Source organism: Bufo gargarizans, chromosome 2 (genome assembly GCF_014858855.1).
Source record: "Bufo gargarizans isolate SCDJY-AF-19 chromosome 2, ASM1485885v1, whole genome shotgun sequence".
NCBI classification, from domain to species: domain Eukaryota; kingdom Metazoa; phylum Chordata; class Amphibia; order Anura; family Bufonidae; genus Bufo; species Bufo gargarizans.
This window is the reverse complement of record NC_058081.1, coordinates 62,860,279-62,887,976: the sequence shown is the minus strand read 5'-3', so window position 1 is coordinate 62,887,976 and position 27,698 is coordinate 62,860,279. Positions and strand designations below refer to the sequence as shown.

Genomic DNA, 27,698 nt, shown 5'->3' with positions numbered 1-27,698 from the left:
AGGATTAATAATGGCAGTGATCTTATAAGGACCAATAAACCTTGGACCCAACTTCAACTTAATGTTTCTTGTGGACAGCCACACAGAATCACCTACTCTTAGGTCTGGACCATTCACACGTTTGCCAACAGCCACACGTTTGTACTTGTTGCCCATATTCTTCAAATTATTTAGAATTTTTCGCCATATCGATGACTAAAAACGTTCTTCCTCACGGATACCGGAAGTATCCGAACCAGTGCGCCAAACTGCGAGTGAAACCCATAGGCCCTAGAAAACGGCGACTCACCAGTGGACTTCTGAGTACGGTTGTTTATGGCAAACTCTGCCAAAGACAAAAAGGAAGACCACTCCTCCTGGTTCTCAGAGACAAAACATCTCAAGTAGGTCTCCAGACTCTGATTAGTGCGCTCCGTCTGTCTGTTCGACTGAGGATGAAAAGCCGAAGAAAATGACAGTTGTATCCCCAGTCGAGTACAGAACGCTTTCCAGAATCTGTAAACAAACTGAGTCCCATGATCCGAGACCACGTCAGAGAGAATGCCATGGAGTGTCACAATTTTGTCAACAAATACTTGTGCGATTGTTTTAGCATTAGGTAGGCCCGGCAAAGAAATATAAAGTGCACCATTTTATTAACGCGAACAACCTTCTCAATGAGGGTCTTATTCCTTAAGGGGTTATCGATCCACAGGATGGGTCATCAATATCACAGAGTCCTGGCAGCCCGCTGATCAGCTATTTCACTGAGCCGCTGTGCTCACTGGAGCTCCCAGGCGATTTCCAAGCACAGCTCCATACATCGTATAGTGGCTGTGCTTGGTAGCAGCTGGGCCATGTAACCGATGTACGGTAATGTCACAGAGGCTGCGGCTCTGAACGAACGGCTGCGTCTCTGAACGAACTTAAAGCTAAATCGGCAGGGGTCCCAGATGTTGGATCCCTGCCAATCTGATAGGTCTTCCCCGTCACATCCTTAAGGCTTGTAAAAGAGCAGGATCTTGACATGGGGGCCAATTAATATGGTGATCTCTGTAATGGGGACACCCCTTTGCTTGGTTATCCTTCCTCTGAGGGATATCTGACTTTCACTGTGTTGAAGACCCATAACTGGGGCTCCACAATTATTTTGCATATTACGGTTTCCCAGGGAGCTTTGCACTTTGGATTGTTGTGTTGAGACTCTTAAATGAGGCTCCACTGTGTTTTCTATAGCTGGTCTCCCTAAGATCAGCTATTTTTTTTAAAATCTGATATTGATGACCTATCCAGAGAATGGTATCTAGATTACATAGTACATAAGGCCGAAAAAAATACATCTGTCCATCCAGTTCAGCCTGTTATCCTGCAAGTTGATCCAGAGGAAGGCAAAAAAAAACTGAGGTACAAGCCAATTTTCCCCACTTAAGGGGGGAAAAATTGCCTTATTGGAGTCGGGAAGGAATCAGAATAACTCCCTGGATCAACAACCCCTCTCTAGTAGCTATAGCCTGTAATATTATTACACTCCAGAAATTCAGGCCCCTCTTGAATTCCTTTATTGTACTCCCCATCACCACCTCCTCAGGCAGAGAGTTCCATAGTCTCACTGCTCTTACTGTAAAGAATCCTCTTCTATGTTTGTGTTTCAGCCGGGACTTGATCCACGATGTGCACTGTACGTGAAGGGGCGTTCCCCACAATGACTCGGATGTGACCTGCTCACTTTGGCTATAAAAATGTAACTCTCTGGTCATATTAGCAGTTGAGGTAGGCTGGATGGGCCAAAACGCTTCCTGAAATCTATTGATTGTACACTAAAAAGAAAGAATACACCTTACTGAACCAAGGAGCGCTTGCTGGGCTCTTCCTGCATACTATCAGAGAATGGGTCATCAGTATTAATTCCCGGATAACCCCTTTAACCTCATACATTACGTACAGAACGCTCGCTAGCCGATCCTTTCCCATCACGTTGCAAATAAATCACACAAACGTGTTTGTAAATAATTAAAAAAAAAAAAAAGAAACTTTATTTAAAAGAAACACAAGTAATATTTTTACATCCGAGTGAACCACAAGATTCAGCGACACACAAGGCAACCCTCGGTGACCAGGAAGCATATAATACTTTGCTCTAGAGCGTCGAATGGCCCATCATTTGCCATCCTTATTATAGGGTACAACTTGATCAAAGACATGTGAGAAGATGAAAATACTTGGGTCATGAAAAGCAGAAATCTGCTTTAAAAAAAAAAAAAAAAAGGAAAAAATTTGGCCACTCATCTAACTCTGACCCATCACTATCTAACCGTAAAACAACCCAGGGACCCGTCAAGGAATGTTGGATCAATTAAAGGGGCTTTCCTATCCCATTCTCAGGATCAGCGAGACATCCGCTGCTCACTTATGGTACGGTCTCTCAACACGTCAGTGATAGGGGTTGTCCTGTGGTTTGATGATGATGGCTTATCCTTAGGATATTTGTGGGGGTCTGACACCCCACCAATCAGCTGCTACCTTGCAGCTCCAGAACTACACAGCTCCCTGGATGGAGCGGATAACGGCAGAGCAACTCTCCTTCATTGCAATGGGAGCAACACTGCAGTAACCAGCTCCGTCCACTGCATGAAGGAGGGAGCAGTGGATTTCTGACAATGTAGCTACGAGGTAACAGCTGAATGCTGGGGTGCAGGGTGTCAGACCCCCGCCTATCCTTAGGATAAGCCATCAACACCAAAATCCTGGTCAAGCCCTTTAAAAATACGCAATACTCATAAAAGTATATAATGGCACTTTCCATCCTCAAAATATTCTTACAGTACCTGCAATCTTCCTATCTTTGAGCCCATCTATAAACTTTATCCACCATGTTCCCTTAATATAGAGAACAGCGCTGACCAAATCCTGAACATTAAAAAGGTACATTACAGTTTCATCCATTGAAGCTTATTCATTGAATAATAATAATAATAATAATAATAAAAAAAAACACCCTTTTCCAATAAACTTTCGGTATCATTCCTCGCAAGATCTCTGCTTGCTGTCTGTGTATGGCAACCTGTCCTAGCTTACGTTATAGTCTGTCTTGGACATCTAAGTGCGCCGGTCATACAACAGAACCCCGATAACCGGGCTGTGACAAGCCGAGCCCTTGTGCCTCCACCACAGGGAAGACTGTTACCCACTACAAATAGGCAATGAAGATTCCTGTTGAATTACAGCAAGCAGAGATCTTGAAAATGGTGAGGTATTGATACAGAACGTTTATTTCCATTATGCACTAAATAATCTCTAGGGGAGGAGAGAATGAAGGATAAAAATGCCGGCGTTAAGGTTCCCACGGAGGGCTCTTTCGGCCATCGACCTCGGTTTCTACGTGGTAAAGGACGTCTGCCGTGGTGTGCTCGACAACCGCCTTCCAGGCCATATCGCTCATCTGCAGGGATTTAATGACAAAATGTTCACTGCAAGGCGGCCAACTGAAGCCAGGACAACCAAGAATGAAAATGTTGTAATTTCTTTAACCCCTTCCTGACCACGTAACCTAAATAGGCAGCAGCTAGCCAGACTGCAGAGCTGCTGTATACAGTTACAGCACTCCTTCCCTTAAAGGCCATGTACACCTTTTGGGGGCAATTTTTTTTATTATTGCATTGTACTCATTTTGAGCTAAAAATCTTTTTTCAAACTGGTCTATATTAAAAATATGGCGTCCTTTTTTTCTGTACAGAGCTGACATGCTCTAGTAGCACTCTTTGGATTTTCTGTCTTTTCCGTCAGACCAGGAGCTGACGGCTCCTTATCTCTGCTCTTTGACCTCCAAAACACTCATTATAGCTCAGTTCTTATCTTACTAAGGCCTAATGCACACAACATGAGGCCTGAAATATTTTAAGGCAAAAATGAGTAACATGCAATTATAAAAAAAATACAAACAAAAAAAACAAAAAAACACACCTATAAAAAAGGTGTACATAGCCTTCAAAGGCTGCAGCGTTAATGCGGCATAGACAGCCCAGATCTTGCTGTAGCCAACAACATCTGGTCCTGAAGATGGCAGCTGACAGCTCTCTCCCCTGATCCCTCTTTACAAATAAGCAGGGTTAGGTTGGTTTCACAATGCTGTGCTTTTTGGAGTAAAAATAAAAAAATATATAATTTTTTTTTAATAAAAATAAATAATGATCAAAACACCCTACAAACACAGCATTTTTTGCTCCCTTGGCATTATTATTTTCTTCAAAATCATAGCATGCTCCGAATGCATTTTTATTTATTTTTTAACAGGTGGTTTCGCAGACTTTTCTACAAGAAAAAAATGTCAGTAAAATTTTCTGTGACAAAAAAATAAAAATTATAATAAATTATTAATATATATATATATATATATATATATATATATATATATACATATACATACATATACACATACATATACACACACACACACACATACATCCAAAAAAATAAACTTGTAAAAAAAAGGTATTCATTTAATGACAAAAACCACCTTAAAAAAAAAAAAAAAAAAAAAAGGGTGAAAGCACCCCAAGGCAGGAAATCTGGAGCGCTCTGCACTGTAGTCCTGGGAGGCAGCTGCTTGCCTGCAGGCACACGCAATGATGCAGTGGCTGCCTTATATAAAAATGTACAATGCCCTGTAAACAAAGCAGCTAAAACTTCACAAAAAAACAGGTAAATATTTTACAAAATAAAACTCTTACTGGACAAAAAGACAAATTCTTTGGTGGATACTTGAAATGAGGTCCAAAATTGATTGAAACCTATAAAATAAAAAAGGGTACACAAGAGTTACAATATTTTTTTCTATTATTTTGCTTTCCTAAAACGCTATACAAAGCTGAATACACCAGACACTCACTGTGCAGCCTCTGTAGAGGGATATAGCTGGGAAATATACACCTTCAAAAACATCCTTATAGGCTACTCCTTGACTGACCCCATTCTTGTAAAATATGATCTACATTGGAAAAACAGCAGGAAAAAAAAAAATGAAACACATCAGTGTCATAGTACAGCAACACTAAACCTAAAAATAAATACTGTATTTTTCGCTTTATAAGACACACTTTTTTCCCCCCAAAAGAGGGGGGGGGGGGAAATGACAGTGCGTCTTATAAAACGATGGTTGACTTTTTTTTTTTACAGGGCTGACACTGATATCGCCGGCCGCTATGCTGCACAGCACGGCCGGCGATACATCAGTCACAGTGCGGGGAGGGAGGAGGGGCTGGAGGCAAGTCACAGCGGGGCCCGGTGCAGTCACTGTATTACAACGGGCCCCGCGCACAGAAGTCTTTGTATGTAAAATCTTTCATTAATCCTTTATACCGTAAATCGCTCTCCTTTTGATAAACTTTACTAGCCTAATCGTCTGCATCAGTACTCACTATGAATACAGCGTGCGGTCCGGCCGGCGTGTGACTGACGTCACGCTCCTCCCACTTCATTAATGAAGCAGGAGCAGGATGAAGTCATGCTCCGGAGGGACCGCATGCTACATTCATAGTGAGTACTGATGCAGGCGATTAGGCTAGTTTATCAATAGGAGAGCGATGGATTCAGGAACAATGAAAGATTTTACATACAAAGAGTCTTCTGTGCGCGGAGCCAGGTGTGATACAGTGACTGCACCGGGCCCCGCTGTGACTTGCCTCCAGCCCCTCCTCCCTCCCCGCACTGTGACTGATGTATCGCCGGCCACACTGTGCAGCATAGCAGCCGGCGATATATCAGTGTCAGCTAGTTTATCAAAAGGAGAGCGATGGATTCTATTTTACATACAAAGAATAAAGTACTGTAATGCTGTGAAACATACTGCCAAGAGGGGGATCAGCACAAGATGCTTCACAGCACACATCCCCCATAACAGTGCATCACCCATAGATTCCCCCCCATAACAGTGCATCATGCACAGATTCTCCCCCCCATAACAGTGCATCATCCACAGATCCCCCATAACAGTGCATCATGCACAGATTCTCCCCCCCATAACAGTGCATCATCCACAGATCCCCCATAACAGTGCATCATGCACAGATTCTCCCCCCCATAACAGTGCATCATCCACAGATCCCCCATAACAGTGCATCATGCACAGATTCTCCCCCCCATAACAGTGCATCATCCACAGATCCCCCATAACAGTGCATCATGCACAGATTCTCCCCCCCATAACAGTGCATCATCCACAGATCCCCCATAACAGTGCATCATGCACAGATTCTCCCCCCCATAACAGTGCATCATCCACAGATCCCCCATAACAGTGCATCATGCACAGATTCTCCCCCCCATAACAGTGCTTCATCCACAGATCCCCAAAACAGTCTCATCCCCAGACCATTAGTTCAAAATCCACCAAAAGCACACCTTTTGGTTAAAAATATTTTTTTTCTTATTTTCCTCCTCAAAAACCTAGGTGCGTCTTATAAAGCGAAAAATACGGTAAATAAAAAGAGGGGTTTAAATCTTTCCCCATTGTCAGACTGCATGATCCTGACAGACACAGGAAAGCAGAAACCCTGCAACGAAAGCAGGTGTTCATCTCCAGCTGAGGTCGGCACGTTTTTAGCTGGGCAATGGGAACAGCTTAAAACGTTTGTGCTTCAGCACACAAAACAGAGGGGAGAGGCTCCCGCTGCAGCCAGTTGTCTGACAGCCAGGTACGGGACAGTGAGGAGGGGAGACGTGGCTGTTCTCCTGGCAGATATAAAGGACACTTCAGTGTTAAATACAATAGGAGAAAGAAATAAAGGGTGGAAGTGAGCAGAGATTATTTTTTTGTTATTTGTGCACATTATCTATGTTTGGTGTTCCTATAACCCGAAACTGCCAAGGACGCACTGTGCATTCAGAAAGTCTTCAGACCTTTTCAACTCTTTTTTTTATGCTGCGGCCTTGTGCTAACATAATATCACATTTTCAGCCATCAATCTACACATAAATGAGAAAATGAAAACAGAATGTTAGAAATCTTTAAAAATGTATTGAAAAGGAAAACCTAATAGGGCTGCAGCCAACGATTATTTGAATAATCGATTACGGTAGTTGTCGATAATTTCATTGATTAATCGGGAAAAACACCAAAGTGACAAAAAAAAAAAAAAGGGGTTTATATGATTTTACTTGAAAAATTATGTTTAAAGGCCATATTAAAAAAATAAAATTGTGGATGGCACTTATGGGGGGGGGGGGGGGGGCGCGACACCTGTGGATGGCACTGTTATTGGGGGGGCGACACCTGTGGATGCGCTGATCGGCCGATTATTCGATAACGGGATTCGTTGACAACGAATCCAGTTATCGAATATTATCGATAAAGTCGATTAATCGTTGCAGCCCTAAAATCTTGCACTGACAAAAGTATTCAGACCCTTTTCTCAGGACTTAGGTGAAGCCTAAGGCCATAAGGTTTCCACTCCTGGATTTGGGGATTTTCTGCCATTCTTCTCTGCAGATCCTCTCAGGCTCTGTCTGGACGGGGACGGTGGTCAGCCATTTTCAGGTCTCTCCAGAGATGTTTCATTGGGTTCAAGTCAGGGCTCTGGCTGGGCCACTCAAGGACATTCACAGTTGTCCCAGAGGTGTGCTTATGGTCATTTTCTTGTTGGATGGTGAAACTTCATTCAGAATATCTGTGTCATTTGCTCCATTCAGCCAAAAAGTTCGATTTAGATTTTATCAGACAAGAGAATTTTGTTGCTCAAAGTCCGAGTCCTTTAGGTGCCTTATTTGCAAGCTCCAGGCAGCAGAGTGAGAGGCTTCTTTCCGTCCACTCTGCCATAAAGCTCCGATTGGTGGAGTATTGCAGTGATGGTTAACCTTCTGGACGTTTCTCCCATCTGCACACAGGATCTTTGCCGCTCAGCCAGAGCCACCATTGAGTTCTTTAGTTATTACCAAGGCCCTTCTTGCCCGATTACTTAGTTTGGTGGGGGCTCCAGCTCTAGGAAGACCTGGTTGTTCCAAACTTCTTCCATTTTATGCCCCTTTCACACGGGCGAGTATTCCGCGCGGGTGCGATGCGTGAGGTGAATGCATTGCACCTGCACTGAATCCGGACCCATTCATTTCTATGGGGCTGTGCACATGAGCGGTGATTTTCACACATCACTTGTGTGTTGCGTGGAAAAAAAAAAAAAAAAAAAAAAAAAAAAAAAATATGCAGCATGCTCCTCTTTGTGCATTTTTCATGTAACGCAGGCCCCATAGAAATGAATGGGGTTGCGTGAAAATCGCAAGCAAGTGTGGATGCGGTGCGATTTTCACGCACGGTTGCTAGGAGACTATCGGGATGGGGACCCGATCATTATTATTTCCCCTTACAACATGGTTATAAGGGAAAATAATAGCATTCTGAATACAGAATGCTTAGTACAATAGCGCTGGAGGGGTTAAAACAAATATATATTTTTTAAACTCCCCTTAATCCACTTGTTCACGCAGCCGTCATCTCTTCTGTCTTCATCTTTGAGCAATAGGACCTTTGATGACGTCACTACGCTTATCACATGATCCATCACCATGGTGATGGATCATGTGACGAACGCAGTGACGCCATCAAAAGGTCCTATTGCTCACAGATGAAGACAAAAGAGATGACGGCTGCGTGAACAAGTGGATTAAGGCGAGTTAAATTTGTATTTATTTTTTTAACCCCTCCAGCGCTATTGTACTAAGCATTCTGTATTCAGAATGCTATTATTTTCCCTTAAACCCATGTTATAAGGGGAAATAATACAATCTACACTACAAATAACCCAAACCTGAACTTCTGTGAAGAAGTTCGGGTCTGGGTACCACAGTCAGTTTTTTATCACGCGCGTGCAAAACACAACTAAACATCGGAACGCAATCGCAGTCAAAACTGACTGCAATTGCGTTCCTACTTGCGCAGTTTTGCCGCAATGCACCGGGACGCATCCGGACACGCTTGTCTGCAAGGGGCCTAAGAGTTATGGAGGCCACTGTGCTCTTGCAGCAGAAATTCTTTGACCCCTTCTCCAGATCTGTGCCTCCACACAATCCTTTCTTTGAGCTCTACAGGCAGCTCTTTCCTCTGATATGCATGGTCATCTGTGAGACTTTATAAAGACAGGGCTGTGTCATTTACAAATCATGTCCAATCAACTGCATTTACTAGAGGTGGGCTCCAATCAATGTGTAGAAACATCTCAAAGAGAAGTGGGAGGCCCCAGAGCTAAGTGTCATAGCAAAGGGTCTGAAAACTTAGTCGAAACCAGAAGTTTACATACACTATATAAAAAGACACATTTGTATGTTTTTCTCAATATCTGACGAAGTCAGAATAAACCTTTCCCGTTTTTGGTCAATTAGAATTACCATAATTATTATTATTTGCCAAATGCCAGAATAATGTGAGAGAATGTTTTATTACTTTCTGCATTGTCAAGTTCATATACACTAAGGCCCCTTTCACACTAGCGTTGTTGGATTCCGGAAATCCGTATGCAAACGGATGGCATTTGTTTACGGATCCGTCTGACAAATGCATTAAAATACCGGATCCATCTCTCTAGTGTCATCCGGAAAAACTGATCCGGTATTTATTTTATTTTTTTACATTTACCGGAAGACCAGATCCGTCAATGCAGTAATTTTAATGCCGGATCTGGCATTAATACATGTCACTGGAATTTTGGACGGAGAAAATACTACAGCATGATGCAGTATTTTCTCCGGCCAAATATCATAAAAGGAACGGAACACATCCTGATGCATACTGAACGGATTGCTTTCCATTCAGAATGCATTAGGACCAAACTGATCAGTTTTTTCCCGGGATTGAGCCCCTAGGACCGAACTCAATACCGGAAAAGTTTAACACTAGTGTAAAAAGTACCCTAAGATTACTATGCCTTTAAACAATTCTGGACTGCCCATATGATGATGCCATGTGTTTGGAAGCTTCTGTTAGGTTGGCGATTAGAGACCCACCTGTGGATGTAGTAAGTGCACACCTGAAACACACAGCTTCTTTGTGTAGCATCATGGGAATGTTTAAAGAAATCAGCCAAGATATCAGGAAGAAAATTGTAGACTTGCACAAGTCTGGCTAAACCTTGGGTGCAATTTCAAGATACCTGAAGATGCCTCATTCATCTGTACAAACAATTATACGCAAGTACAAACAAGATGGGAATGTCCAGCCATCATACCGCTCAGGAAGGAGACAGGTTCTGTGACCCAGAGATGAACAAGCTTTGGTCCGACAGGTGCAGATCTACAAAAGAACAAAAGCAAAGGACCTTGCGAAGATGATGGCGGAAGCTGGTAAGATTGTGTCAATATCCACAGTGAAACGAGGACTGTATCAACATGGTCTGAAAGGCCATGAGGAAGTTATTACTCCAAAAGAAACAAAAAAGCCAAATTAATGTTTGCAAATGCACACAGGAACAAAGACCTACATTTGGGAGACATGTCCTGTGGTCTGACGAAACTAAGATTGAACTTTTTGGCCATAATGACCATCATTACGTTTGGAGGAAAAAGGGAGAAGCTTGGAAGCCTAAGAACACCATCCCAACTGTGAAACATGGGGGTGGCAGCATCATGTTGTGGGGTGGTTTTGCTGCAGGAGGGACTTTCACAAAATAGATGGCATCATGAGGAAAGAAGATTATGTGGAAATACTGAAGCCACATCTCAAGACATCAGCCAGGAAGTTAAAGCTAGGGCGGAAATGGGTCTTCCAAATGGACAATGACCCGAAGCATACTGCCAAACTGGTTACAAAGTGGCTTAAGGATAACAAAGTCAATGTTTTGGAGCGGCCGTCACAAAGCCCTGATCTCAACCCTATTGAAAATGTATGGGCAAAGCTGAAAAGGCAGGTACGAGGAAGGCGACCAACAAACATGGCTCAGTTACACCAGTCTTGTCAGGAGGAATGGGACCAAAGTCCGACCAACTTTTGTGAGAAGTTTGTGGAAGGATATCCAAAACGCTTCACCCAATTCATGCAGTTTAGAAGAAGGATATCAAATATTAATGAAATGTATGTAAACTTTTGACTTTACAGAAAGTAATAAAAATGCCTTAAAACATTTTCTCTCATTAATCTGGCATTTGGCAAATAATAATTATGATAATCCTAATTGACCAAAAACAGGAAAAGGTTTATTCTAATTTCACGTCAGATATTGAGAAAAACATGCATATGTGTCTTTTTATATAGTGTATGTAAACGTCTGGTTTCAACTGTATGTCTTATGTACTTCTAAAATTCTGTTCTCACTTTCTCATTATGGGGTATTGAGTGCAGAATGATGGAGGAAAACTTTTTTTTATTTTAGCACAAGGCCACATCACCACAAATTGTGAAAAAAGTGGTAGAGTCTGAAGACTTTCCAAATGCACTGTATTTGGAAGCTTTATAAGATGTATTTTCAGCTTTATAAGATGCCCCCTCCCCCCCAAAAGTTGGGGGAAGATGGCAGAGAGTCTTATAAAACGAATACTAGTGAGCGCTTCCATTATGTAAGGGTTCACTAGTATGGAGGAGTTGGCCTTATCCTCTATGGGCGCCGTGCTGAACTGTCCTGACTGTCAGACTGACGTCAGAAGATAGCGCTCAGACTATGACCTGATGCTGCGCACAGTCAGGTCACAGTGCAGCATGGGCCGAGAGAAGATCAGAAAGCGTGACTGCAGCAGAGACCGCTGGACCTGGAGAGTAGCGGCAGAGCAGGAAAGGTAAGCAAATGTATTTTATTTTCTGATGGGCATCTGATCTGAGGTCTGACATAGGGAATCTGATCTAATATAAGGGTCTGATCAGAGATTTGATATGGGGGTCTGATCTGAAGTCAGATGAAGATTGAGAGTTTAGTTTGAGGGTCTGATCAGAGATCTGATAATAAAAAAATAAAATAAAATAAAAACACGCACAACAACATTTTTTTTCTTATTTTCCTCCTCTAAAACCTAGGTGCATCTTATCATCTGCTGCGTCTTATAAAGCAATAAATATGGTAGTATTCTGGGCACAGGGTTTGTTCTGTGTCGTAAGAGAGGGATGTGAATGGAGATGCACAGCCTTCAGCGGCCCCAGGGTGACTTCAGAGGGTCAATCATGCCTCTTACCAGTCAAATAGGTTATGTGCCTTCTGACAGTCACACTTGCGGGGAGGGAGGGAGGGAGGTTATTTTTCCACTAAAGGAGTCAGAAGATGAGCTGTCACACATCTAATAACCCCCTGCAGCTAAATCAGAACATTTATCAGCTCAGTGACTCAAATATTTATGACATTTTAGTTCTGAAGGATCTGTGAGATGTGCAAGTAGATACAGACACAAGAGGCGTGAATGAATCCTGCACTTTAATTTTTGGGAGGAGTTCTATATCGCAGGCTCTGCATGGGCCAGGCTTTAAAGCCACAAAATTTATTTTTTTATGCATTTCATACAAAATATTCTGCAAAAGAACATGAAGGCGTCCAGCCAGCAGCTCATCTCTAGGAGAAATGCATCAGGAAGGAACCCCTTTAGTGGAAGAGTCACTTATAGAAAAGGATTTAGGTGTCCTTGTAGATGGTAGATTAAATTACAGCACAATGTCAATCAGCTGCTTCTAAGGCCACCAGGATATTGTCATGCATTAAACGAGGCATGGACTCGCAGGGCAGGGATGTAATACTACCAATTTACAGAGTGCTGGTGCAGCCTCATCTGGAATATGCAGTTCAATTATGGGCTCCAGTCCATAGAAAGGAAGCACGGCAGCTGGAAAAAGTACAGAGTAGAGTGACTAAACTGATAAGGGGCATGGAGGGTCTTAGTTATGAAGAGTGAAGACAGCTTAAAATAATTGAATTTATTTAGTCTTGAGAAGAGAAGTCTAAGGGGGGACATGATTAACCTGTACAAGTATATAAATGGGCCATACAGAAAATATGGTGAAAAACTAGTCCATGTAAAATGCCCTCAAAAGACAAGGGGGCACTGCCTCTGACTGGAGAAGAAAAAGTTCAGTCTCCAGAAGTGTCAAAGCTTCTTTACTGTAGGAACTGTGAATCTGTGGAATAGACTTCCTCAGGACGTGGTCACAGCAGGAACAGTGGACAGTTTCAAAAAGGGTTTAGATTAATTCTTAAAAGAAAAATGACATTAATGCTTATGGAAATGTGTAGAAATCTGAGTCTCACTTCCTTCTAGGATTCGCGTCCCCACCTATCCCTTGGTTGAACTTGATGGACGTTTGTCTTTTTTCAACCGCATTAACTATGTAATTTTGGGTAAATGTCTATTATGAGTTTGTAATAGATATTGATCAAGAAAACAGGACTAACCTCGCTGCCCGCTGCTTGCTTCAAATTTTTTTCCGCTTTATCTACAAAGTCCTTCTCTTCAAAGTACAGGTAACTCTTGAATTTAATCAAGGCCTAAGAGAGAAGACAGACCAGCAGGTATTAGGACAGGAATGACTTGCCCGTCCATGTCACGAGGCAATGTGCCACACATCTCCCATTACCTTGTCTTTGTAGGTGTCGGGCAGAGCTACTGCAGTCTCAGTGTCATCTGGGAGTTTAATATAAAACCCAAGGGTGTCCCCCTGTCCATAGGAGTCCGAATAGTGTTTTCCTATTGATTGATGGAATTTGGTTCCTTTCTTGCTACGCCAGGAATAGCTGAACTTGTCATAACCCAACGGAGCCTGGAGATTACCTAAAAAGAGAACGAGGGTTATCCCACGAGAACCTTTGTCTCACTAGCCTCCAATATCATGCTCCTACCAAAGCTGTGTTTTAGTCTTATTTGTCCATCCCGGTGAATGGAGGAAGATGCCACATTAAAATGGAGTCTGCCAGCAGTTCTGTCAGTTCAAACTGCTGCCAGACATAAGTGGTGGCAGGACATTTCATTGCCGCTGCCTTTAAAGGGGTCCTCTCACTTCAGCAAATGGCATTCATCACGTAGAGAAAGTTAATACAAGGCACTTACTAATGTATTATGACTGTCCATATTGCCTCCTCTGCCGGCTTGATTCATTTTTGCATCACATTATACACTGCTCATATCCAGGGGTTACGACCATCCTGCAATCCAGCAGCGGTGGGTGTGCTCGCGCACTTTAGGTAAATGCGCAGGCCTCTACGGTTGCTGGGACTATGGGAACGTGCATAGACACACATGCGCAGCAGCTTCTGTACTGAGCACTGCAGCGGTGGTTGCCTAATGTTATGGAAAAATGAATCCAGCCAGCAAAGGAGGCAATATGGAGAATCACAATACATTAGTAAGTGCCTTGTATTAACTTTCTTACATGATAAATTACACCAGCTGAAGTGAGAGGACCCCTTTAATCAATGGAGTGCAGTAAAAATGAACTTTGAATGCTGTGGGAGCCCCTCTAGCAAGTGCACCAGCGGTGGGACTCCAGGCTGCAGTGCTTCCAGACTCAGTGGATGAGCAGCCCCACAACCCTTCCGCTCTGCCGATGGATGTATCCGTCTCCCGGTTGGATGCCACAGCAGTCACTCACAGAAAAGGAGAAGCGTACGGCTCACAGACTTTGTCTTAAGCACCGCAGTCAGCAGGCCCAGCCACGGTGCACTTCTGTGGACTTGCAGAAGCAGCTCCCATAATACTCGACTAAAAGCAGGGACAATGGTATGTCTGTAAGCAGATTTGCATTGACAAAACTGCTGACAGACTCCCTTTGAGAAGGACAAATCAAGTTCTCCTGACATGTCTGTTTTATTCAATACTTGTATTTCCCAATGAAATAATTCTAAGGTATCTTCTCTTAGAACTTCCTGCAACTGGGTGTTGTCATTTCCCTTATCAAATGAGGGGGGGGGGGGGTTGTCTCTATATAGTCTAATTAGTTCTAATAGTGTCAGACTGTTTATACTGGCAAGAGGAATGGACACGCTCAGTTGTCAACGTAGTCATCCATTTCCAGGAGGAATAACAGAGGAACAGCACAACATAAAAAATTATTATTTCAAGGGGAGCATAAGAGTTTATTAAAACCAACATATCATGAGATTGGGCAGGAGAAAGGGGCTCAACAACCTGCATTCTGGCAGTATGTAATACCACCTCAAAGGGGTTGAATCGTCTCTTCCCAAGCTAAGAAGTGACGCAAGTTCTTTAGAAATATAATGTCCGTTTCTGGATCATGGACCAGAACATACGGCAAATATAGAGAATAACTTAGGGTTAGTGTGGCACACATTTCCCCCGATGATCACAACTCCCTCCTTTTAAAAGACTCAACCGTACCTAGAGCCTGTGACCAGCCCAGTCGGGCAGCTGTATCCGGGGGCATTTCATCGATAAATATCTCAAAATACCAGGCTCCTTTTCTCACGCCGTGGGACGCCCTCACCATGGAATATCCCTTCTCTCCCAAAACCGTAAGGCGATCATCAGAGATCTTTAACTGAGGAGCTGGGAAAAAAAATAATAATGATGTTCGAGATGTTCACATGAGTAGAACAGAGAGTCAATAAAAGGGGCACTTTTACATAAAAAGTTATAATAAATAAAACTTCCTCACCCCGGTCATGCAAGGCGAGCAGCACCCTCTCATACAGACAGGCTCTGTACAGGTCTCCTGGAATAGGTTTTCCTGCCCAACAGTCCAATTCTAGTTTCTCTGGGTCGGGTGCATGTGGGTCAGGCTCCGCCAAGATGTATCGGTATCCATCCTTATTGAACGGGTGTTCTAACGGGTACCCGTGAGGAGGCAGGCGCTGTGCGGCAAATAGCGGATCGCTGAAAAGGCCAACACATTATTCACAAATATACAGATTTATAAAGATTACTGCTGCTCCTGACTGTTCACACAGGCCCAGATTTACTAACAGGTCTGCACAGAAAAAAAAAAAAAGTCTAGCATCTAGGGTTTCACTCATTTTCCCCCGGACACGTGGGAAGGCGGCGTGCTACAAGATGCACCATAATGTGCCCAAATTACATCTGTCTCAGGGTACAATCACACGGAACAGTCATGTGGCGCTTGGGAAGCAGCTGTGCTGCGATTGAGTAGGGAGTAATTAAACTAATGAAAACATACTGCTTAGCGGGTCTGTATTGTTAAAGGGGTTTTCACGAGATATTTTTACTGATGACCTATCCCTTGGGGTGCTGGATGTCTAACCCCCACGGATCAGTATCAATAGTTGGTATAGCCAGAGAAAACTCTGTCCTTGCACCACATGTATCATCCAGCCTGAGCCCCAGGGATAAACCTACTGCAGGTATACACCGCCGCTCTAAGCTTACACCATCTTTAGGATTAGTAAATCTGGGCCATACTATGGAGATTTCTAGTTATGATTCAAGCGCCATCTAGTGGTCAAATAATGTTCTGCTTAAGGCCTTATGCGCAGGAGCGTATTTTGTTTCCGTGTCCGTTCCATTTTTTTTTGCGGATAGGATGCAGACCTATTCATTTAAATGGGCCCGCAAAAAATACAGACAGCACACCGTGTGCTATCCACATGTCCTAAAAATATAAAATGTCCTATTCTTGTCCGTTTTAGGCATTGTTACAATGGATCCCCCCCCCCCCCCCTCCTCTGTTTTTTTTGTGGATCTGCAATTTGCAGACTGCAAAACACATACGGTCATGTGCATGTAGCCCAACTCACAGGTGCATGGTCAGAGAACATCTTGGAGCTTTAGTTTTCACAGCTACCTAACCCAGATTTTTGTAGCCGACATTCACCGTTTCAGGACCAAAACATTACCTTCTGGTCTTTTTGGCTGCATTGGAAGAACTGCCGTCTTGTTGCTTGCGCTTTGCTCCTCTACCTTTTGCAGAGCTGGCCGCTGCAGACCCTAAATTCAAACAAAGTTAATGTCTAGTTCATTCAGGCTCTGACAATAAATCTGTGAAGGCAGTCTATAGGAGGTAAGACCATTCTGACAGCAAACTGCACATAGAATTAAAGAGCTACTAGTCGACTCAACGGGAGCTGTATAGAAACATAGAATGTGTCGGCAGATAAGAACCATTTGGCCCATCTAGTCTGCCCAATACATAAATTTACATGTAGTGATCTCCCCCTTGTGGTGACTACAGGCAAACACTATGGAGGTCACTTGTTGGCATATACCTGTCACAGATTGGGTTGCAAGGGAGATTTGCAGCCAAATCTGCAACATTTCCCCGCTCAAGCCAGATTTTAAAAAAAGGGGGAAGAGGAGTGGGCGAGCCGGCATGCCTATCTCATTGATCATTTTCTATGCCTGTTTTAGGCGTAGAAAATTATCTAAATCTACTCCTCTACATAACTTCAGAACATCCAGCACATAGGGGATTAGGATCGGCGTCTTAATAAATGACCCCACATGACGGTGTGAAGGCCAGGCTGCTTCTCAACACAGTGGCATCCGGCTAATTAAGATCAGCAAGGCCAGTTTCAGACGGAATAAACGCCCCATTTGACTTCCACATATCCTGGGCCAACCAACCGTATCATAGTGATCTATGATGCTGTGCCCGACCACGTGTCTGCTGTCCTGTGCTTACAGCAATACTTCAGTACAGGACAACAGACCCATCATAGATTGCTTGGATTTAGCGAATTCGGATTAGCCGAGCAGCCGGAAGACCTGGGAAACGCTGCTGCCATCTGGTCCATTTTCCCCGAACTGTACAAGGGCCATTTGAAACACGGATAAGGACTCAAGAAAACGCAGTTTTAGCAGAGTTCAAAACTATTATGAACACAACAAATATAATAGATTTCTCACCATTTAGACCCCCTCCACTGGACACTGCGCTGCTCTGCCTCTGGTTATCATAAGCAGGGCCAATATTTCCCAAATCCTACAATAACGAGAGTATTAAATAGATCATCAGGTGGAGCTCACGTGAAAGGATATTGTACTAGATACATCGGAGGTCCAAACAGAGCGAATCTGTTCTCAAAGCAGACCACCAGCAGCTAAAACCACAGACGTTCAGATGGTATTCACATAGGAAGTGGGAGGAGACCCCGCAGTATTACATGGCACCCGTTCAAACGACATGGTGACCATCTAGGACAGGGTTCAGTAACCTTCGGCACTCCAGCTGCTGTGAAACTACAACTCCCAGCATGCACACTTGCTTGGCTGTTCTTGGAATTCCCATAGAAGTGAAAGGAGGAGGATTCTGGGAGTTGTAGTTACAGAATAGCTGAAGGACCAAAAGTTGCGGATCCCTGATGTAGAATATGATTATGAATTGGCTCAAGGTGGATGGTCCTGAGCCATAGACCCTTCTAATTAGGACATCCAATGTGAAAAGAGTCGTCTTCGTAGGAGAACCACTTTAGGGATCAGATGGGGAAAATGCCATATTTTAAACTTTGGTCACCTGGTCAAGCAGACCGAATTTTGGATAATCCTCCTCTGGGTCCTTGCTGCCTGGGTCCGGATGCTCTTTAACTAAAAACACATCCCGTTCTTTAGTCTGAAATTAAAAATTAATAAAAATAAATAATCACAGAATAAAAATAAAAAAGATCATATAAGCCCTTCATGGAGAGAGGGAGCTGTCAGTGACCATTGAGGTGCCCATACACCTTCAATAACTGTTGGGCAAACCATCACTTCTGACTCCCCATACACGTTCGGTTTGGCTGAGCCTGTATGTGTCGTCAGTGGGGAGAATTGGGAAAGCCACCGACAGAAACCTCTGGCAACGGCTCATCTCCTGGCAGACCAAAAGGATCCGATGAAAAAAAAAAAAAAAAAAAAAAAAATCACTTCGCCTGATCCTTCTCTCCCACAACATCATCTGTCGGGGGGAGTCCGGAGGCCCACCATACACATTAGAGGGTAGGACAGTCCTGCCAAAAATGGCAGGTTCTGCTGACAATACACTAACGGGGGCCTTCAGACCTAGGCGCGCTAGGATGATACTTACCATAGTCTTCACTATACTGTTGGGCCAGGTCATTTTTCCAGGCCGTTGTCGAGTAGTCAGACTCTCCCAGTACTTATCAATAAATGGTATTATATCCTGCAGGAGACAAAAAGCAAGTAAGAATCCAGCCACAAACCAGCTGGCAAATTATTTCTATTAATCTAGTACTGTTTTTCGGTCATATAGGTTTTTCTTCTCCATCCCCCCCCTTTGAAACCTGTATGTGCTCACGCATACGAGGAGGGGGCATACATTGAAAGTGTAAACCTCACCTTGTCTTTGGAAAACATAGTCTTGGGATGTTCATCCTGGTTTCGGGAATGCCACGTTAAGTTGGCCAAAGTGGTAAGACACATTTCCTTCAGGTCTACAATACAAATTTGTTAATAAAACAAACTGGGAATTTTCCTTGTAACAATCTAATCATCCATGTGTTTAAATGTAACATCTTGCACCAGTAAGTTGCTTTAGTGCACCGGCAAAGAAAGCTGACTAGAGATAAGACTATGGCGGGCAGCAGGGGTGTAAATAGATCTCATAGGGCCCCATAGCAACTTAGCATGGACCCCCTGCCCCACCAATCTCCCAGTGCCCTTGCATCAATAAACCCCAGGCAATGCAGAATCCAAAAGCACAGTGCTGCAGATTTCTTAACAATTGAAAAAAAATATATATAAAAATTTAAGCAGAATAAATTTTAATAAAAATAAATTATAATTAAACAAAACAAAAAAAAAAAAAAGTAGAAAAATTGCTTCAAAATTGGTGCTCACTGAACAGTACATTTTTCAATGTATTTATTCCCATAAATACATTGGTAGATTCTCCAACTTTACATATCACAAAGCTGGCTGCCTGCAGTCACCACCAGGGGGAGCTCTGTGCACAGGAATTTATAGAGTGTAATGGAAGCTATTATAATGTCTTTGCACTTAGTGCCCCCTAGTGGCGGCTGCATGAAAGTAAAGTTTTTCACCTCGGAACGGACGATCTGCCTTTATTGAAGGTACGTGAGCAGCATAACTACCCCTCAGGTTTACCTTCAAGGAAAATATCACATCTATGACCGGCCCAAGCCTTTATATACGTAATCTGAAGACCAAACCCTGCTACTGGTGGACACAGAGGTCAGACCTCCAGCAATCTAATCTTCAATTGCAGTGCGTGTGAATATACCCTTACAGAACAGGTCCAAAGGAAGGAAACGGGAGCAGCTGTTAAAGGATCAGTCATAAGACTCTAAACCAGGGGTGCACAACCTGCGGCCCGGGGGCCACATGCGGCCCTTGATACCATTCAGTGTGGCCCCCAACCATCTGGTAACAGACATGTATGCCTATGTCTTGTGGCTGCTCAGATGTATTTTTCATGTATTTCTCCCATTAGATGGGAGTCCTGGAAGTGTAACTAGACATTATTGGTATATAATGTGTGTTCAATATGCCGTAAGTACAATATTTCTGTTGTTAATACACCTTTAAATTTTAATTTCGGCCCTCGTCATTGGTTCAGTCTGGCGATGTGGCCCCCAACCAGGAAACGTTGTGCACCCCTGCTCTAAACCAAGACTTAAAGGAGTCCGCCGATAATAATGACCTTTTACCAAGTGTCAGCAGCCTACCCAAACAAGCTAAGCATTCATGCTCACCTGTTACCCTCTGTCTCAATATTCTATTCCCCGCACTGTTTACAGCCAGAGGTGCATAGATGTGGTCACATACACTGCTGCAGCCAATAACTGGCTTCAGCAGTGACATGGCCCCAAGCAGCACATCACAGGTGAAGCCAGTCATTGGCTGCAGTGGAGCATGTGACCATGCCCATGTCCCACTAAATTTTACATTGTGGGGGCATTTACGGTGCGGGGACTAGAAGATGGAGACAGCATACAGGACTGGAGCGGCAGGGAGTATGAATCCGTAGGCTGGTGTGGAAGGCTGCTAGCACTTGGTAAAATGTTATTAATACCCGAGAACCCCTTTAAAAGGGTTGCACAGGTTGATGGCCTATTCTCAAGATAGGCCATCAATATCAGATCAGTGGTGGGGGGTCCGACATCCTGCATCCCTAGTAATCAGCTGTTCCGGAGTAGCTCCATACGGTGTGCGATGGATTGAATAGGATGGGGGCAGCGTTGCAGTTACCAGCTCTGTCCACTACACGATAGATGGAGCTGTGGAGTCTCGGCAATGACTTCCACTACAGGGGGTGCAGGGTCTCTGACACTTGCCAAGCTGATACGGACGGTCTATCCTAAGGTTAGGACATCCATATCAAGACCCTGGACAACCCCTTTAAAAATAAAATGGTACATTTCAGGACGACAAATTGCCCAGACCTTTATTTTGTCTAAGGCCTCATGCACACGACCATTGTGTGCTGTCCGCATCCGTGGCTCCATTCCGCGACCCCGCTAAAAAAATATAACATGCCCTATTCTTGTCCGCGCTTTGCGGACAAGAATAGGCATTTATATTGCCGCCGCCCGTTCCGTTCATTGCGGAAGGCAACACGGGCGGCTTCCCTTTTTTACGGATCGGGGGGGCACATCTGTCCAGTCCACGGTGATGAGGTGCATTTGGGACCGCTCACTTACTGGCTTGCTTTCTCAGAAAATATGTGTTCCCGCTGTGGTGGCACACGTTACAATGGAAGCTGTAATTGGTCATAAACGGAAGACATAACCTAAAAAACGTGAAACAATGGTCAGTTAATACACACGCCCCTCATAACCTGGCCATCGAATACGTAAAACCCGCTGGTAGTAACATACGTGGTATCTATGCCAAACATATCCGCTCCAAACCACTTCAAGCAGATGCCACACTGGAGCTCGATCTCGCCAAGCTGGCGGCCATTTTCCTCATCCACCGAGCCTGTTTGGTTGTCCATGACTTCACCTTCAGCTGTGGAGTCCTAGAAGAGGCAGATGTGAACATGGTCTTATCGAGGTGCCTATAACGCGGTCGCCTTCCCTAGAGGATCCCCACCAGCTCCTGCATTAAGCGAAAGGTGGTCGCAGACCCTCTAGCCACCAGTTATTGGGACCCTCGATACTCAGTACTTCACTTGGCTGATCAATCATCCAATATACTTTGTGTATCGATTCCTCACTTTACTCAAGATCTCTGCTTGCTGTCACTCAGTCGGACCCTTCATTGTTGGCCAGACATGGTCCTTAGCAAGGAGTGACATGGCCGCCAGGTGACAATGCTGGAGCTGATTTCTTGCAGAAATGTCTGCTCCTGTCCCAAACAGATGCAGCCATGTCACCTGAGTATTCATGTCTGCCTCCAGCATACTGATGGCGGTCAGGGAGAGGAGCTGACGGCAGGGGACATTGTGTTCCTCTAGACCAGGGGTGGCCAGCCTGCGGCTCTCCAGTTGTTGTAAAACTACAATTCCCACCATGCCCTGCAGTAGGCTGATAGTTGTAGGCTGTCTGGGCATGCTGGGAGTTGTAGTTTTGCAACAGCTGGAGGGCCGCAGGTTGGCCAGCCCTGGTGCAGAGCTTCTTGGACATTGTACGGGAACAATACAAGATGGGAACATCCCAGACAATGACAACGTACCAAGGCGTCCTTTTCATTGGAAGACTCTGTATCCAGTCCAGCGGCCGAGCTCAGCTGTACGGAGTCCCTGCAATGTGGAAAGAATACCGTCAGGTCACAAACCATACAGAACCCGTCTGCCCTGCCAGGTACGGATGAGGGCATCGGACAAGGGGTAGGCTCCTCAGTGTGGAGCTGCATGCTCTGCAGTGTAGGCGCTTGCGGCTAGTGGATTACAGCAGTAGAGATCACCAGGAAATTAAAAGGGGCTTTTAATATTGATGAGCTATACTCAGGATAGGTCATCAATCTCAGATCGGAGGGGGTCCGACACCCGGCACCCCCGCCGATCAGCTGTCTAAGGAGACGGCGCGTGCCGTGTGTATGTGCCATCTCGCTTCCTGCTCATCGCTACTGTCTATAGCAAAGAGCATAGAAGCGGACAGGAAGAGAGACAGCACATACACACGGCGCGCGCCGTCTCCTCATACAGCTGATCGGCAGGGGGGCCGGTTAAAAGCCCGGAGAACCCCTTTAATCTCCTGGTTCTCCATAGGGGGAAGCATGCTGACTCCTATAATTCTGCCCTTAAAGGGGCTGTCTAGGGTTTTTGTTTAATGTCCTTTCCTCCAGCAGAACCTATGAAGAGACTCACATCACCTTGGATAGAGCGATACTGCATGTGTCAGTCCACCCATCCGTTCATTTCTATGGGACTGACGACAACAGCGCTCCATCAGCCCATAGAAGTCAACGGAGGGGTGGACAAACGTGTGCACTCTGTTTCCATTCATACAGGGAACTTGTGGACCCCCTGTTCTCAGAATCACTTGGGGCCCCAAGAGAACTGACATTTATCACTGCTTTTCCTGGAGTAACCCCGTTAAGCTGCCTACACGCATTAGACAGCGGAACAATCATGACCTCCCCTCCCCCCAATACACATGCACACTCATGCGACCGCCCAAAATAAAGAATACTTACCTCCCAGATCCCACACAGCCGCACTGGTTCCATTTGACACGACACATCTGCTGTAGCCAATCAGTGGCCTCGCCGGGTGCACTGCTGAGGCCAGGGATTGGCTGCAGCAGTCACCTGTGACATAACTTATAACAACCAAACTACCCCTTTAATAAAAAGTATAACAAAACGTTCTACAACTTTCTAAGTCACCTTAAAATCATGCTAGCTGTCAGTGAATGGAAACATCCTGAGGCAGATACCCAGTACGTCATTCTCACAGCTGGAGGTCTGGCACAGTTGTATCCAGTCTAGACAATCCTATGTCAGCTGTATCTCACCCTCGTCCTGATGGTTTGCTACAATGTGTCAGTACAGGTTAATAGCACTGTCCTGAACAGATACAACTGTCCAAAAATTTTTTTTGATATTGGGTCTTTCTGTCCGGACTGTCCCCATTCACTGACTGCAAGCAGGGATCTTGACAAGGGTGAGTAACATCAACAGGACAGGTGCCCGGCTGGCAGAGCCCCTGGCACCTGTGGCCGATGACTATAGTGGCACAGGGGGCACCCCCAAAGGCAGGGAAACCAGTGCCCAGCTATGGGCCGGGCACCAGTACATAACAAATGAATGGGAGGCAGCGGCCTGGACGTCCACACACTGCATTCATTAACACAGCTTACAGCCCCAAATTACACCCGTACCCTCTTAGCCACTCCCTTTCTCACCCGGTCCGGTTGTCTCCGCCTCCCGACGGGCTAGACCCGAATCCTGCTGCTCCTCCTCCCGCCTCTGCGCCCTCCTTCTCCGCCACCGACGCCATCTTCATACACAAAAACCACGTGGCCGCTGCCCTGGGCGGGGCACTGCCGAGCATGCGCAGATTGGAGGAGAGAGGTTTCGGACATGTTAGGTAAGGGCAAGCTGGATGTTTTCCCATCGTCTGAGTAAAGCGCGGGAAAAATAAGATGGAGGAGAGAAGGGACTGATAAATGGTTCCCATAATAATAATAAAAATCCAATTTGTTGTCTCTATTTTTGGGAGAGCTGAGTGACTGGTAATTTGGCTGCTGTTCCAGCACCTTTAGCTTTTCTAGATGGGCTACAGTGGATATACTGTATCATGGCGTAAATAAACGTAGCTGCCAAACAGGAGTCTGGGAAAGCTGGGTCACAGCTCGCTGTTAGACGTATGGATCATCGGACGGCGTTCACATGGAGCGCTTGTGGCGAGATTTCGATGACAAAATCTGCTTTAAACGCCTATTATAGCCAGCAGGGGGCAGCATATCTACGTACAATAACCCCTTAAAGGGGTTCATTGGAGTAATGAGGCCCGAAGTCTGCCTCCCGCGTGCCCATCTTCCGTTCCTCGCGCGGTTTACATCCGCCGCAGCATTGGGATGGTCATATGCTCTGCTAAAGTCAATGAGTGGCTTCAGCGGGCACAAGCAGCACGTCACCGCTGAAGCCATACATTGGCTGCAGCAGAACACGTGACCATGCCCATGCTGCGCGGGGACCAGAACATGTGCACATGTGAGGCATTTTTGTTTTTTCCTCCCCACCTTCCAAGAGCCATATCATATTAAGTTTTTCATTCACGTAGCCAAATAAGGGCTTATTTTTTGCGGGCTATGTTGTATTTTTTTAATGGCACCATTTAATTTACCATGTCTTGCGTTGGAAAATGGGAAAATAATTTTGTGGAGTAAAATTAAGAAGAAAAAAAACCTCAATTCCGCCAACGTTTTTGGGCTTTGACAAAAATAACATGGTGTCCCTATTCTGCGGTTCAGTGCAATTACGGAGATACCAAATGTGTACGGTTTTTATTTTGTTTTACTACTTTAAAAAAATTAAAACCTTTGAAGAAAAAAAATAATGTTTCTTTGCATCGCCATTTTCTGACAGCCATAACTTTTTCATATTTCCTTCTACAGAGCTGCAGGAGGGCCTGTTTTTTTTGCGGGACGGACTGTAGTTTTTATTAGTAAAATCGCAAGAAAAGAAAAACTCACGCCATCTCCCGCAGCAAAATTGGACTCCTACACCCAATTTTCCGGTCCAGTAGCGTATCAAGTCCAACAAGTGATCGTCCAGCACCAGGAGGGAAAAAATATCCTCCTTTATTTCTGATACAGATTTAAAGTGTTCCATCGTCAACGCGTTTAGACTGTAAGGCCCCTTTCACACGAGCGAGTTTTCCGTGCGGGTGCAATGCGTGAAGTGAAGGCATAGCACCAGCACTGAATCCGGACCCAGTCATTTCAATGGGTCTGTGTACATTTTTTCACGCATCAGTTGTGCGTTGCATGAAAAAGGCAGCATGTTCTATATTCTGTGGTTTTTTTTACGCAGTTCTGGCCCCATAGAAGTGAATGGGGCTTCAGTGAAATACGCATTGCATCCGGAAGCAAGTGCGGGTACGATGCGTTTTTCACTGATGGTTGCTAAGAGATGTTTGTAAACCTTCCGTTTTTTATCACGAGCATGAAAAACGCATAAAAAGGGATTGCGAAAAAACTGAAGAACTGAACGCAATTGCAGACAAAACTGACGAAACTTGCTTGCAAAATGGTGCGAGTTTCACTGATCATTAATTTGGGAGTCATAAAGCAGCAGGTCCTATCTTGGAGCAGAATTAGCTCTGATTTTCCCATTAAGATCAATGCGAAACAGGAAAAAAATTGACCATTTGCAATGTGCACATATTAGCGTTTTTTTGTGCGTAAACGCGCCAAAAAAAACGCTTGTGGGAAAAGTACTATAGAAGTTCTGAATACATTTTTTAAAAAGGGGAGTGTAGTTTTCTTTGTTTTGGTGCATAAAAGTACAAGTACAAGTTCTTGATATGTTTGGTAAAATTTTCATTAAAGGGGTTGTCCCCATTTTCACCCCTCGGGCCTCCCTGATATCAGCTTCGGAGCATCTCAGGCTTCGATGCTCCCCCTTTCCCTGCGCTGCATCCCACAGGGCAAGGGCTTTTTGTTTAGATTTTCACACTGCTAGGAGGAAGCTGGTGACACTAACGGGCGGGCTTTAACGCTGCCCTCGCCATTTTACAGGCTAGGGCAGCGCTAAAGCCCGCCCACCAGTGTCACCGGGCTCACTGCTAGGTGGAAGCCTCTGCCTAGCAGTCCCCATGGAGAGCCCGGTATGTCACCGGATCTCCATAAAAGCCTTTGTCCTGCGCGACTCAGCGCAGGACAAAGGAGAGCATCGAAGCATGAACTGCTCATATCAGGGGAGCGGGAGGGGTGAAGATTGGAATATGTCCTGGTTCAGCTTTGAATCCGGACAACCTCTTTAATGGAGATCATAGTGAACATACCGACGTGCTAATATATTTTATCTAAGGCTACCTTCACACTAGTGTTTTAGTTTTCCGGTATTGAGATCCGTCATAGGGGCTCAATACTGGAAAAAAACGCTTCAGTTTTGTCTCCATTCATTGTCAATAGGGATAAAACTGAACAGAACGGAGCGCTCCAAAATGTATTCCGTTCCGTTTAGTTGCGTTCCCATACCGGAGAGCAAACCGTAACATGTTGTAGTTTGCTTTCTGTCCTGGGATGCGGAGCAAGACGGAACCGGCATGACCCCCAATGCCAAGTCAATGGGGACAGATCCGTTTTCTGTGCCACAATCTGCCACAATAGAAAACGGATCCGTCCCCCATTGACTTTCAATTGAGTTCATGACGGATCCGTCTTGGCAATGTTAAAGATAATACAACCGGATCCGTACATAACGGATGCAGACAGTTGTATTATCAGTAACAGAAGCGTTTTTTAAGAAACCTGCCGGATCCAGTAAAAACGCTAGTGTGAAAGTAGACTAAAACCAAGAAACCAAACTGGTGAGTCTAAAAAAACCAAAAAAAACATTAAATATCTGCCTGAAAAACGCTTTACAAAAAGCACATAAAAAACGCATAAACGCAATATGAGGCGTAAAAATCTGCTTGGATTCGGCCCTGATTTTTTTACACGTGTATTTTGAAAATCAGCCGTGTGAACTGACCCATACAGTCCTACTTATGGCATGAAATAAAGGTAGACAATCACTTTTTATTGGTACCAATTCATCCAATTTTTTTCAGGGACGAGGTGAACCAAAAAATGGCGAATTGTGGATTTTCATTTTCTTTTTATATCTTGGGCATTTTGGGACATAGCGATTCCTGTTGTTTGTTTGTTTTTTAAATATGTAAAATTGGGAAAGGGTGGTCATTTACATTTTTATACTTTTTTTTTCATTTTCTCCAGAGTAAGGCCTAG

The 27,698-nt window shown here is 44.5% G+C and overlaps 1 protein-coding gene across 1 annotated transcript; it reads right to left on the bottom strand.

The window, feature by feature from the left end:
• Nucleotides 1-1,982: 1,982 nt before the first annotated feature.
• ASH2L (ASH2 like, histone lysine methyltransferase complex subunit) lies at nucleotides 1,983-24,272 on the bottom strand. The gene is made up of 16 exons (XM_044282985.1): nucleotides 24,144-24,272; nucleotides 22,471-22,537; nucleotides 21,672-21,814; nucleotides 21,495-21,583; nucleotides 19,171-19,265; nucleotides 18,899-18,994; nucleotides 18,347-18,442; nucleotides 17,740-17,815; nucleotides 16,731-16,821; nucleotides 15,536-15,753; nucleotides 15,259-15,426; nucleotides 13,502-13,695; nucleotides 13,320-13,412; nucleotides 4,865-4,963; nucleotides 4,707-4,766; nucleotides 1,983-3,418 (listed from the first exon to the last, which is right to left on the bottom strand). Exons 1-16 carry the CDS (start codon nucleotides 24,242-24,244, stop codon nucleotides 3,311-3,313), a joined length of 1,794 nt encoding a protein of 597 aa, XP_044138920.1. The 5' UTR covers nucleotides 24,245-24,272; the 3' UTR covers nucleotides 1,983-3,310.
• Between the last annotated feature and the right edge of the window lie 3,426 nt (nucleotides 24,273-27,698).